We start from the raw sequence: 14,102 nt of genomic DNA on the forward strand, positions 1-14,102 counted from the left end.
TTGCAATACAGAGGCCAGAAAGCTAAGAACTACATTTTCCAGACTCCCTTACCACCACAGGTCTGCTTTTGCCAATTAGATGCACAAGATAGGGAAGGCAGAAGTGAGTTGGACACCATCTTCTTGCCGCTTCTCCTGGCAAGCATGGCTGTGGAGAAGTGGGATTTTTCTGCATGTCGGTGTCTAATCATTAGCTCTGGGCAGTTGTAGAAAGGAATGCTGCAAGGCCAAGTGGTTGCCTAATCTCTGGACAGCAACTACAACAGGGTGTTCTTGAAATGGACAGCTTCAATGTCAACTCCTGATTCTGTAGGTTCGCAATTAGAGAAGTGGTAGCTTGCTGGGTGAGCCAGGTCTGCAATGCTGTGGGAGTTGTTCCTATAGGTCCAGCTAAGAGCCCCTTCTCCCTGCCCTTCCAACAATTCTGTAAGCATCCACTTTGCTGTGTTAAATCACTTTCTGCTTAAAATAGCTTAAATGTTTCTGGGTCCTAAAATGAATCCTGATTACTAACTCTTGTCTTATCTTGTCTACATCAATGAGAAAAACAATGCATATATTAAGGAGTGATAAGAAACCCTCTTGGAGAAATACGTAAATTATGTTAGGAGTCTCCTTGGTCATGGAAGGAAGGAACATTCACTTTTTCTAACAGCTTTTACACTGATGAAAAGATACCTGTCTCTTTAAGAAGTTTGCATTCACACATCTTATTTCCTCAACTGACTATCTGAATTTTCCTTAAGAGAATTAACTGTTGTATTTTCTCTTATACCGTTCCTTCTTTCCTCTGGTCTGAAGCATAGTTGTGAACATACAGGATGTGTTAAGTATTTATTTAAACATATAAGGTTTTAAAAGAAGTGATGCTGAACCTGGGTGCTGAAGGGACAGCTCCTCAGATGGCATTTCAAAGACAGAAAACCTCTGTGGGGAAGGGAGAGCAATAATCTCTCTCTGGGTAGAACAGAAACCCTCAGGTTCTTGCTAACTAGTTAAGGAAATATTATGACCAGCCTTCAAGAAAAGTCTAGAACACAGCTTGCAAGCAGATAGAAGACAGAAGAGTGGGGACTGGGGGGAGGGTACTTTCTTTTCCTTTCCCTGTGAAGACGTCCCTTTGGGTAGGAACTAGACCTTCAGCTGCAGCTGAGAGAACGTGGGGCTCTCCTTTTTCATTCCAGTCAAGACCTGGTTTTAAGTAAGAATCAGGTCAAGTCACATTCAGCACATTTTTCAGTTTCTGTGGATGGATATTTCCAAGAATATCAGGAACAAAACCTTATTTCTTTCATTTTTGCAGTCAGGATGTTATCCTCTCTCAACTGTATTCTTGAAAACTAAACGTATAGGCACATTCTGGTGGGTTTTGGACAAGTGAATGGTACATACCTCACTCATTTAAAAATCCCAAGTACACCTGAAAACACATCCTTATATTTCTAGTGGATGCAAGGAAAAGAATGTAAATTAATAAAAATCTTAATTAATACCCTGCTTGAAAACAGACACAATTCTCCTGTAAGAAAAACTTTTTTTTTTTTTAATACCTAGGACTATGTCCCAAGATGATGAATTTGGAACTGTACATTTTTCCTCTTTCACTAAAAAAAAAAAAGATGAGTGAGCTCCTAGGTTATTTATATTTGTCAGCCCCATGGAGAGCTAAAGTTTCATATCTACATTGGAGGGGATAAAGGCACTATATAAATATTAGATGATTTCTAAATATCTATTATATTTTTTATTTGTCACAAGATTTGAGTACAGTTTGAAACAAAATTTTCAACTGAAAAAGCAATATTTAAAACTAAAACTAAACATTCTTAATTAACTGACTGTCTGCTATTCATAATCCAATGTCACAATTCATACCCCAGAAGAGAAGTTCAAAAGGGTAACTAGGGAAAAGCTGTCAGTGGCTCAATTTCATTCCAAGTCTTTGGAGACAAGGTTGTCAATCACTTTATTTTCCGAGTGACACTAACTAAAATGGTGGACGCAGGACACCCATCAGAGCACCTGTTAGCAATTTCCCAAGTTCATCTTTATCAAAGCATTTGTGACTTATAAGCACCTCCTTATCTTATCATTTCTTTATCTCCTGGTATTTTTTTTAAAGTTGTATTTATTTAAGTCATCTCTACACCGCAGGCAGAGCTCAAACTCACGACCCTGAGCTCAAGAGTCGCACGCTCCACCAACTCAACCAGCTAGGCACCCCTATCTCCTGGTATTTAATACAGTATCTATCTTTTGTTAGGTGCTCTAACTGGTTTTTGAATGGAATTAAATTTTCTGAATTATCAAGAATTAATTCCATTCAAGTTCAGAACTGCTGATGAGACTAAATAACTTACCAAGGCCTTCAAGTGTCATGTTCTTCAAGTTAATTCTTTTAATAAGCACAAAGTACTTCCTACTTCCTTAACATCTGAGTTCTAGATACAGGAAGCTAGTCTATCTAAGGTAACTTTTGTCACAATAAAGATTAAGTCCTGGGCACCCAAGGGAGAAGGGGCTGCTAACATAGCACACTGTGGCCCTGGCTGGTGTTCGGCAGATGAATTTTTCCAGCCCAAGTCACATTCACTCCTGACTGCTCTGACAGCTTGGGCACAGAGACGGGAGAAACAGAGTTCCTGCTTAAGAGCCTCACACAGTTCTCCCACTCTGACATTAGCTGTACAAAAAAAAAATCACAAAACGTCACCCATAAAGAACCTCAAACCTTTGACTTATGTATAAAAAACTGCACTGTGTCTAATATGCCAGGCCATTCTTCCAGTATCTCTTCCAGCATGTGACCAAGTTCATCTTCAGCGCTATTTCAGATACTACATTAGGACCATTAACCTCCACCTCCCAGTACTACAGCCAGATTTAACACCCAGAAACCATTTAAAATCATTTGTTGCCTCCAGGCATTATAAAGATCAAAATGTAGAAAACAAGAAGTTTTACACTGAATGAGAGGGAGACAGAAACAAAGGGAACTAAGGATTTGAACATCAATTTGATGGTCAAAACACCAATAAAGAAGAATAGAAAAATAAGGAAAGAGGTTATGCTTTTCATATTAAGTGATGGTATTTAAAGAAAACATCTTAAATAAAGTAACACAACTGTTCAGGTGAAAATAAGTTAAAGGACCGAAAGATAAATGTTACAAATGAAATTTAAAAACTAAATGCCTAAAGTTGGCCCTTGGTAACAATTTTTTTTAACTAACTAAAATGTAAAGTATACAAAATATGGAATAAACAATAATAAATACGTATTAACAATACCTTTTAGCAGGGAAGAAATTATGGAAATCATCAAATATAAAACAGTATAAACTGCACAAGAAGGTATTTACATCTTCTAAAACCACCTAGCAGAACTGATTAAGGGATTCCAATGGCAATTTAACTCCTTTGATAAAAACAAAGGAAATTTCATTGCAGGGTGTGGAACAGGGGGCTCCTGGGAAATTGGTGAAAACCAGGACACTGGAAGAAAGGCCCTGGGAGGGACCCATGGGCATGGTCCCCTTGAGATTTGGCAAATACCAAATATAGGCAAGGATCTAGGGTGAGAAGAAAGGAGAAAATGTGTTACCTGAACAGCCTGGGTGTCAAGGGACTGGGACTTAGCCACTGTACCTTGTGCTCCTGATCTCTCATGGGGGAAGGACATACTTTTCCCTCTCCAATCATTTCTCCACCCATCATCACCTGCCTCTTCACACACTCGCACCCTTCTCAGCACCTCATTCAGTGAGACTCCTAAAGGTACAACTTCTGACACAAGACTGCGATCCAAGAAATCAACACGACATTTCAAAGACACTTCAGCCTTGAGTTCACACAGGCTTCCGGGACATGAGAAGAGCCAGCCCAGCCAGCCCTGCGCGAGACACCCCCATCTGCTTCAAAGCAAATGCCTTGAAGGGGCGGGGACAGGCGGTCGAAGAGGTCGGGAAGGTCCCCGATTTGGGGACTAAGATGATGACAGAAACTACCAGCTGGCCTGCAATCCTTCCAGATTTGGGGAAGCGGGGAGTGCGAAATGGGGAGATTCTCATGCTGGGGCTTCAGGATGTGGAAAGCGGAAGCCACTGCTGAGGTGGTCAGATGAAGGTTAAGGAGCCCAAGCGCCTGAGGTTCCAGGCTAGGCCTGCGGCGTCTCTATCTTACCCATCGCACCCACCAGAGCAGCCCCTGCAGCCCGAGCGCGCGGGCGCACCCACTCCCAGGTCAATCATTCCCCACCCGCCCTGCGACCACCCGTAGGCCTCCAGCCCCCCACCCCCTTCTCCGCCCGGCTCCGCGGCCCCGCCTTCGCCTTACACTGGATGGGCGGGTAGCAGCTGGGGTCCTCGCCGCCGTGCTGGCAGCGGCTGGAGAAGGCGCTGCGCGGGGTCACGTAGTTGCTGGGGAAGATGCCCACCCGCTGGTTCAGCTGCCCGGTCCACCAGCCCTCGTCGCCGGACACCTGCGAATCCTTGGACAGCACCTCCACTACGTCGCCCAGCCGCAGGGTCAGCTCGTCCTCGCCCGCCGCCTCGTAGTCGAACACCGCCGTCCAGTAGGGCAGCGGTGCCTCGGGACCCAGCTCCCCCGGGGCCGCCGCCGCCTCCTCCTCCTCGTCCTCCTCCTCCTCGGCCCCGGCCCCCGCTCCGTCCTCCCCCGGCGGGGCGGCAGCGGCGGCGCTCGTCAGGCAGCCGAGAAGCGCTCTGGAGGGCTCCATGGAGCGGCCGATCCATAGGGTGCGGGGCCGCCGCCGCCCGCAGGAGCCGCCGCCGCCTATTGTTCATGCGGCTCCGCAGAGCTGGGGGGGACCCCCCTTCCCCGACGGCGGCCGCAGGTAGGGTCCGGGCTGGCGGGGCGGGGAGACCCGGCTCGCTGGGGCTGGCGCGGCGCGGCGACAAGTGCGCCGGGCGGGAGTGCTCACCGCGGCATGGGGGGCGCGGCGGGCCGGAGCCCCCGCCTTCGTGCTCGCCCCCCCCCGGGGGCGGCCTGGCCACCTCCGCCGCGGGTACCTGCTCGCTCAGCCGGTGCCCGCCACCGCCCGCCGGCCGCTGGCCGCAGCTCCCCTCTCCGCCCGCGTCCCGCCCCCAGCGCCGCCCGCACTCCGGGGACCACCTGACGCGGGCCTGGCTCCGCCCCAGCCCTGCGGACCCGAAGGGGCGGGGCCGCCCGGCGCCGGGCCCTCCCCCCTCCGCCCCCCGCCAACCCGCCCTCCCATTGGTCGCTGCCGACCGCCCGCAGGTTCCTCGCGCCGCGGCTGGGGCTGCCCCGCCAGCCACTGGCCCGCCCCTCTCCACCCCCTGCGCCTACGTGTCTTGCCCCCCGGGGCCCGCCCCTTTTGCGGGCTCTCCTTCTCAGCCCCAGGTCGACCCATTCCTCTCTCCCATTGGCCCGCGGCAGCTCCAACCATTGGTCCGTGGTACCTGTCCATTTCCTGCGAGAGTTCAACACCTCCTGGCAGGAGGAGTCTGCGGCCTCATTGGATGCATCAGAAGGGATGGGTGGATCCTCAAAGGTAAGGCCGAGTCTCCGTTCGGACCGAAAAGGCTGGAGGGGGCCGCGCCCTTTGTTTGCTGTGGTAGGGCAAGGGACCCGTTGGGCAGCACCCGTGCTCTGGGTCCTGAAGTGAGCTTTTGAGAGTGAGCAGAGGAAAAGCGAGCTGGCGTGTACGTCCCCCGCCAGAGCCCTTTCTTCTCCAGCTCTCTCCTACGGTTGGATTCTCCCCGCTCTTGGATGTGCCTCTGCCCCGGTCCAAGCAGGTGGATCAGCTTCCGCTCCCGGCCCCACGCCCACCTGCGAAACCTTTCATCTCCATAAGGCCTTTAGGCCCATTGGAATGTTTAGAAGCACTCTTAAAACTACAGTACTCGCCTTTTCCCACAGCTCCCTCGTTGCTGGGTTCCTGTAAAAGGAGATTCCAAACAGAGAATGAGAGACCACCTTACTGGGGCTTCAAACTGAGGCTGGAAAGCTCAGTTTGGGGAAGTTGTCCGTGAAGGGGGCTTGGCCTCTCTGAACAGACTCAGTTTTTCTACAATTGTGGGTTTCTTTTGCTTGAGGGAATTGTACCTCAGATCATGATGACCTCTAGAAATCGGATTAAAAACCAAAGTAGAATATGCATACAAGCCAATGCTACGTTCATGATCAAGGGCCAATCTTTTCCTACATCCTTTTGTTATCTTCATTTCTCAAACATTAAGAAAGAATAAGATAGGGGCGCCGGTGGCTCAGTCGGTTAAGCGTCTGCCTTGGGCTCAGGTCATGATCCCAGGGTCCTGGAATTGAGCCCAGCACTGGGCTCCCTGCTCAGCCGGGGTCTGCTTCTCCCTCTCCCTCTGTGCTCTCTCTCTCAAGTAAATAGATAAAATCTTTAAAAAAAAAAAAAATGAATGAATGAGATAAGTGGGTCCTAATATTTCTTCTTTGCTTTAATCCTATCATAGTAATGTAGATTTCCAAGGAGAAAGTTTTCTGACATTTCAAAACAAGTCAATCCTGAAAGATCTAGCCCAACCTCCACCAAACTGTGTTACCTTTTCCCCTTCAGTGGTAGGAATAAATACGATTTGTTTAGCAAGAGTTAGTGCTTCCCTGAGTATTTTCGGTTTCATTTTAGTTTGAGGTCGATCATTAGACAAACTGAAGACAGGCAACTTGTAAAGATAATCAGGGCTAGCATCTTCGGCCCTGCCCCCACCAGCTGCCTGATCTTGGGCATGTACTTAACACTGTAGTTCAGTCTGCTCCTCATGTATATGAGGGGTGTGGACTGGAAGATCTGTGTTCTTGTAGGCCCCACATTCTGTGGTTTGCATAAAAGTATGGCTACACTATATACCTAGGCATCCCACACATCTGGAGTCTGCGAGAGGTTAAGAGTACTGTTCTGAAGAGCATCCAGTGCAGGTTTTGAGAAAGGACTTCTGAGTAAATGCCCTAAAACTAATGTTCAGATTCTTATTGTACGTAGGATCAGTGAACTGGAAAAGATATGGATAAGTCTCTGAGTAAATTCTCTAGGTTTTGTTCAATCCAGAACAAACTATTCCATCCCCAAGCAGAAGAGCAGGAGAGTGGGGGTAGAGGTACACCGTTTTAAAAAAGACCATTAAAAAAAGATTTTCTTTTAAGATTTTATTTACTTATTTGAGAGAGAGAGAGAGCGCACGCGTGCACGAGCAGCAGGAGGGGCAGAGGGAGAAGGAGAGGGAGAAGTAGACCCCCCACTGAGCAGGGAGCCCAATATGGGGCTCTATCCCAGGACCCTGGGATCATGACCTGAGCCGAAGGCAGACACTTAACCTACTGAGCCACCCAGGCACCCTGTGAAAGAAAGATTTTCTTGATTAAATTTTAATTTGGAGGAAAAAGGAATTTCTCCTAGACACACACACACAGAAATAGAAACAGAAACAAAAAACTAGGAAGGTAGAAAGTTGTCAGTGGTAGATCTCTTTCGTGTAGTAGGATTATGAGTAATTAGGCAATTTTTATTGTCACTTTGCTTATTTGTAATTTTGTATGTTTCACTGTAGCTTTTGTGATCTCCACTCCTCTCCCACCCAGAGAAGAGGAAAAAAATCCTTGATGCCTCAGTAGGAGAAGTCTAACTCCTCATATTATGTAAATCTTTAATACCATAGCATATGTTTAGGACTTCATGAAGAGTCAATTCATCAAACATTTCAAGAAGTCATTCAGTAAATATTTGTCCGATGGATAAGCACTAGGAATTCAAATGAGGGAAGATCCTTTGGGCTAAAGTTGTCTAGCAGGGTTTCATGGAAGAGGCAGAACCAAAGCTGGTCCTGAAGGGGTATGGGGTGGAGCAGGGAAGACTCTGCACGAAGGAAAAAAGGGAGAATATGAGCACAGCCACAGAGGTGGGATGGAATGAATAGGCTCATCTGAATGGAATAAAGGATGAGGAGGAACTGAAAATAGGTTGAGGCCAGATTCCAGAGGGCCTCATAATTGCTTGAATCATACTAATAATTGTTTAGTTGATTATTTGTAATTATTTAATGCCCAGTTTGTTCACCATAGGGTGGAAACCTGTCTGTCTGGTTCTCCACAATTCTCCCAGCACCTAGAGAGCGCCTAGGACATAACTGGCTCTCGGTACACGTTTGTGACTGAGTGGTGAATGTGAATACCAAGCGAAGAAGCCTGGATTTTGTTTAGCAGATAAAAGGTCATCACTGAAAGCTTTTGCACGGGGCTGTGAGGTGATGAAATATCCCTTCACCTAGGACTAGAAGGAATTCCATGAGGAATGCATAGAGAGGTGCTTACGTTGGGCATTGAAGGATGGGTGTCACTTGCAGAGTGAAGACTAGAAAGCGTGCACATGGAAATTAATGAGATAGACGGCAGTGACAGAAATACCAGCCTGCGAAAAGGAGAGAGTGCAGAAAGGGAGTCGTGGGAAGTGAAATTGACTAAATAAAAGAGGGGCAGATAGCAAAAGACTTTGAAAGCCGGAGGGAATTACCAAGATTTTTCCACTGTTAAGTTCTCGAGCAGTGGTTGACAAATATCACCCCAAAAAGGACCATTTTCTCTACCACACTGAAAAGTCTAGCATCAGTGGTACAGCTGGGCACTAGACTTTTACACCAAATCTTGATTTATCCTGGCTCTGTTCATTAAAACAGAGTTTGGGGGCACCTGGGTGGCTCGGTTGAGTGTCCGATTCTTGTTTTCAGTTCAGTTTGTGATCTCAGGGTCCTGAGATGGAGCCCCGTGTGGGCTCCCTGCTCAGTGTGGAGTCTGCTTGAGATTCTCTCTCTCCCTCTGCCCCTCCTGCTTGTGCTCTCTCTCTAAAATAAATAAATAAATATTTTTTTAAAAAACACAAAACTGTGAGACTTTGGGCAAGGTGCCTGTTTGAAACTCAGTTTCCTCTTGCTAAATAAGCATAGCAATAGAAACTCCTTTTTCTAGAGGTTTATAGGATTCAAAGAGACAAGCCATCCAGAAGCTCTTTGCATGCTGCTTAGAGCCAGCTCAATAGTCAACGTATTTACTTGCTTCTTTCTGCTGCTCGTCACTGTCAGAAACACTCTTCATCACACCCTTGAAAGCTGCAGAGGCTTCTTGACTGGGAGGTCAACTATGGTTTTTCCCTCTAGAAAAGAGAAGGGAGGGAAAAGGAAGAAGGGAGACAGAAGGAGGCAAGGGAGACAAGGAGTTAGGATGGAGGCGGGGAGAAAACAAGGAGAAGGGGGAAGAAGCAGACTGACGGTTAAGTCTGGGACCTTGGACTCTGACAGAAGTGGAATCCATCCTGGCTGTTTGTCATTAGGCAAGGCAACCCCCTGGTGTTCCAGATAGCTCTTTAGGAACCTGGGGATACTAGGACTTATCTTCCCGGGCCCCTGGAATGATAACATGACACGATGTCTCTTACATGCTCAGCACAGAGTCTATCAAAGAGTAGTTATCATTATTATTATTTGAGCCTAAAATATGATTTGTTAAATGAATGTCAGGCTCTCCTCAGTTCTTTTGGGAAATTCAGTAGTAACCGCCCCCCCCTCACACCTGGGTTTCACTTTCTGCAGTTTTAGCTACTCATTGCCAGCAGGAGCAGGTGGTCCTCCTACTGATGTGTCATCAGGAGGTGAGCAGTAGCCTAATTCTCCATCACAACGCTAACATCCTTCACCTCACTTCGTCTCACCTCGGACGCTGTTTATCATCTCTTATCATTGCAAGCTGCAGAAGGGTGAGTGCAGTTAAATCAGATATTTTGAAAGAGAAAGTGAGAGAGTGTGTTCATTTAACTTTTATGACAGTATCTTTTTATAATTGTTCTATTATTACTTATTGTTCATCTCCTACCATGCCTAATTTATAAATTAAACTTTATCACAGGTATGCACGTATAGGAAAAAACATACTAGGGCGCCTGGGTGGCTCAGTCGTTAAGCGTCTGCCTTCGGCTCAGGTCATGATCCCAGGGTGCTGGGATCGAGTCCCACATAAGGCTCCCTCCTTGGGGGGAAGCCTGCTTCTCCCACTCCCGCTGCTTGTGTTCCTGCTCTTGCTATCTCTGTCTCTGTCAAATAAATAAATAAAATATTTTAAAAAATACTATATACAGGATTCAGTACTATCTGCGGTTTCAGGCATCCATGGGGGTCCTGGAACATATCTCCTGCAGATAAAGGGATTTTTTTTTTTTTTTTTTTTTTTTTTTGGAGAGAGAGAGTGAGCAAGAGAGCACAAGGCAGGAGGAGAAGCAGAGGGAGAAGCAGACTCCCCACTGAGCAGGGAGCCAATGCGGGGCTCGATCCCAGGACCCTGGGATCATGACCTGAGCCGAAGGCAGACACTCAACCGACTGAACCATCCAAGCATCCCAGGGAGGGACTCTTGTGTTATATACATCAGTACTTTGGTGCTAAAATCCCTCAGGCAGACATGGAGATTTTCTGGGTCAACCTACCCCCCTCACTTCTCACCATTTGAGGAGAGGAACCCTAGTTCCTGCCTCATAAACTCCATTTGCACTAAATATGATTTTCAGTAAATGTTTTGGGAAGGTGTATATTGGGGCTGCTGGAACAAAAGTTTCAGAGCCAAACACTTGGGTTCCCATCCTGGGTCAACCAGTGACTTTAGACAAGGTGTTTCATTTCTCTGAGCCTCTGTTTTGTCCCTTGTATAAAATGAGCTGGATGTGAGGATCAGATGAAGTAAGGACAACTCCTAGCAGGACCTAATGCGTACTCAATAAATTGTGAATGTTCTTATCTCAATCAGTAGTGTTTTAATTCCTGTCTTCTGAGAGTTAATGGGCTTGAAACATCCAAATGGTAAGAAAGTTTCCTCCTTTCTCCTATGAAAGCTCGATTCAGAAGACAACTCTACTGAGTGAGGCAGCTGTTTAGAATGTCATGCCTCTGGAGAGCGAGTTGCAATGTAACTATGAGCAGAGCCTTGAATCAAGGAATGAAGGTCAAACAGAATTCTGCTCCATTCAGCCTAGTGCAGGGCTAGCCCGTGGGACAGCCCTCTGTGAAATTACCTCTTACAACCAAGCCAGGGCTCTGCAAGGATTCCACTGAAGCATTTTTAAAAATATTTTATTTATTTATTAGAGAGAGAGCGAACGAGCATGAGCGGGGGAAGAGAGGGCAGAGGGAGAAGCAGACTTCTCCCTGAGTGAGCTGAGCATGGAGCCCAACATAGTGCTAGATCCCAGGACCCTGAGATCATGACCTGAGCTGACTGAGCCACCCAGGCACCCTCCACTTAAGCATTTTAGTCAAGGGCCCCAAACAATCAAAACAAGAGAAAATAAAGAGCAAAATCATCCCTATGACTGGGGTTTTTGAAGAACATGTAATGACAGGAAAAATGATCACATAAAGTAAAAAAGAAGGAAAAAAAACCTCTTGTAATCTTAAAGTAATTTTAAAGTAAATTTAATTAATCAAGAGAAAAAATCATATATGTAATATATTCCTGATTTTATGGAAAATACATTTGCATGAATATTATTGAAAGAAATATATCAGGGGCGCCTGGGTGGCTCAGTCAGTTAAGCATCTGCCTTTGGCTCAGGTCATGATCCCAGGGTCTTGGGCTCCTTGCTCAGCGGGGAGCCTGCTTCTCCCTCTGCCTGCCCCTCCCCCTGCTTTGTGCGCTCGCTCTCTCTCTCTCTTTCTCTGATAAGTAAATAAAATCTTAAAAAAAAAAAGAAATATATCAAAATGTGAACAGTTATCTCTAGTCTGGACGATGGGATTAGGAATGATTTCTTTTTTATCTTTGTCCTGTACTATTCAGTATTTTTTACCATTAAAATGTACTCATTTGCTAATCAAAGAAGTGTGTTATTATCAATGATGATTACCAATGATGTGGAAATGTGCTTAGTATAATGATAAATGAAAAATTAGTGAAAAAAAAAAAACCCTTTATACTATTAAAAACAAGACAACAGGCCCCAAATGGAGTCACTTATGCTAAGCCCCATGTCACTACATTGAGACTCATTTAAAGTTTCAGCCTCTCCCAGAAATGGAGTCTTAATCTGGTCAATCAGGAATCACCTTGTCAGCACCTAGTGAGGTCACCTGCCTGATAGACCCCTGCCACGCCCTAAAGGAGAGTGATCTTGCCATAACCAATCCACTTGTTGCCCAATTAACTTCCTTGTTCCTGCTCCTTCTGCCTATAAGAGTCTTCCATTTTGTACAGCTCCTCAGAGCTCCCTTCTGCTAGGTGGGATGCTGCCCAATTCATGAATCGCTGGATAAAGCCAACAGATCTTTAAAATTTAAAATTTTGTTTTTTAACAATACAACCTGACCACAAACGCATGTGCGTGCAGGTGCATTTGGGTAGATCAAAACCTTCTTAGTTATTTCTGCACCGAGTGGTGGAACATGGGTAATTTGTAATTAAAGAATCACAAAATCATTTTTATTTGTTGTAATCTAAAGTAAATTTCAAGCCAAAAGCATTATTGTTTGTTGGGGAGGTGGTAGAACTAGAACCCAATAATGATATTAATGACAATGACAGTGCCTACTTAGGGCTTATCGTGTGCCATGCACTGTTCACAACCTGTTTTATTATATTATTTATTATTTACAAGAAGGCATCTTTTTTTTTTTTTTTAGATTTTATTTATTTATTTGCAAGAGAGAGAATGAGAGACAGAGAGCATGAGAGGGAGGAGGGTCAGAGGGAGAAGCAGACTCCCTGCCGAGCAGGGAGCCCGATGCGGGACTCGATCCCGGGACTCCAGGATCATGACCTGAGCCGAAGGCAGTCGCCCAACCAACTGAGCCACCCAGGCGCCCTACAAGAAGGCATCTTTAACGATTGTTTCAAGCAAACAAAAAGGTCCTGGGATAAACAATCCAGTTCTGCCCTAGCCTTCCTCTCTCCTGGAGGGAATATTCTTGGTTATGTGCAGACAGATATGCGGCCACTTACTTTCAGAACTAATGTAGTATAGAGCTGGGGCCTCACCTAACACTGGCATTGACTTCTTTTGTTTTCCAGCTTTTCAGCTTGGTTTTTAAATAACGCTGGTGACCAAGATTTAACTGAAATTTCCACTCACTTGCTTTTGAGATTTATGCCTTCTTATCTGAAAAGAAAAAATTTAATGATTTTTGTTATTTGTTACTGAAACAAACCAGAGAAATGTGATGAATGAGCAGCTCTCACAGGTGTCCCTGAAAAATATAACTTCCAAAAGGCGGGCTGTTTAGTCAGACTCGGCTTGGCAACGCCCTCTTAGAGACAGCGGTAGACAACTGCGCCACCGTGTGGTGTTGAGGGGTAGGGAGGCAAATTTTACACTTTAAGTGCCGAAAGTAACCTTAGTGGCCACTGGGTGGAGCTCTTTCTATTTGTTGTGGAAACGGAGACCCAGACAAGTGTTTCCAACGGGGGCCTTGAGCCCAAATCTTCAGGCCCTCTTCAGACCCTTTCTTGCCACACAGCTGCTTCCATAGGTGTTAACCCAGGAAAGTCTGCATGTCAGCTGCAGGGGAGCTCAGAGCCATCTAAGGCAAAAACTCAGTTTTACCTCCAAGGAAATCAAAGCCTAGAGGGGCTAAATGATTTGCTAGAGGATCCACAGCTAATGTTGTGTCCCTTGTTTATTATTCCATTCATTTACTTACCAAGTATTTAGACATGTGTCTACTATGTGTCAGGTGCTGTTCAAGGCCCTGGAGATACAGTAGTGAGCAAAGTAGACAAAAATCCTTTCATACATCTTCTAACAGGGAGACAGACAAACAAGTAAAATACATAATACAGTATTCAAGAGGGCTCAATGCTAAGAAGAAAAAAAGGTGTGGTGCTGGTTGGGGGGAGAGAGAGGTGAAGGACTAGAAGGGGTCACATTTCAGGCTGGAGCAGGTCTCTTTCACAAGATGACTTTTGAAATAAAGATCTGAAGGAATTGAAACCAGCCAGACAGATACGGGGGAGAACATTCAGGCAGAGGAGACAACCTAGCAGGAATGAGAGTTCCAGGCTAGTAGGAAGTAGGAGAGGTCATGGGGGGGGGGGGGGCAGATCATGTGGGACTTTTGGGTCAAAGAAGGA

At 46.0% G+C, this 14,102-nt stretch overlaps 1 protein-coding gene across 3 annotated transcripts in view; it reads right to left on the reverse strand.

Moving 5' to 3' along the window:
* The window catches only part of MAP3K9 (mitogen-activated protein kinase kinase kinase 9), a 77,421-nt gene extending 72,316 nt beyond the window's left edge, over nucleotides 1-5,105 (reverse strand). For 2 of the 3 annotated variants that reach the window (XR_010405237.1, XM_045901120.3), the window contains exon 1: nucleotides 4,335-5,104. Coding sequence is in view for 2 of the 3 variants with exons in the window: in XM_045901120.3 (XP_045757076.1) it covers nucleotides 4,335-4,734 (400 nt within the window). In the remaining variant the exon portion in view is untranslated. Of the gene's footprint in view, nucleotides 1-4,334 lie in introns of all 3 variants that reach the window. The other variant, XM_064571265.1, reaches the window with a different exon arrangement.
* Nucleotides 5,106-14,102: the final 8,997 nt, after the last annotated feature.

Source organism: Mirounga angustirostris, unplaced genomic scaffold (assembly GCF_029215605.1).
Source record: "Mirounga angustirostris isolate CCGP_5_RB_7025 unplaced genomic scaffold, mMirAng1.0.hap1 SCAF_9, whole genome shotgun sequence".
Classification (NCBI taxonomy): domain Eukaryota; kingdom Metazoa; phylum Chordata; class Mammalia; order Carnivora; family Phocidae; genus Mirounga; species Mirounga angustirostris.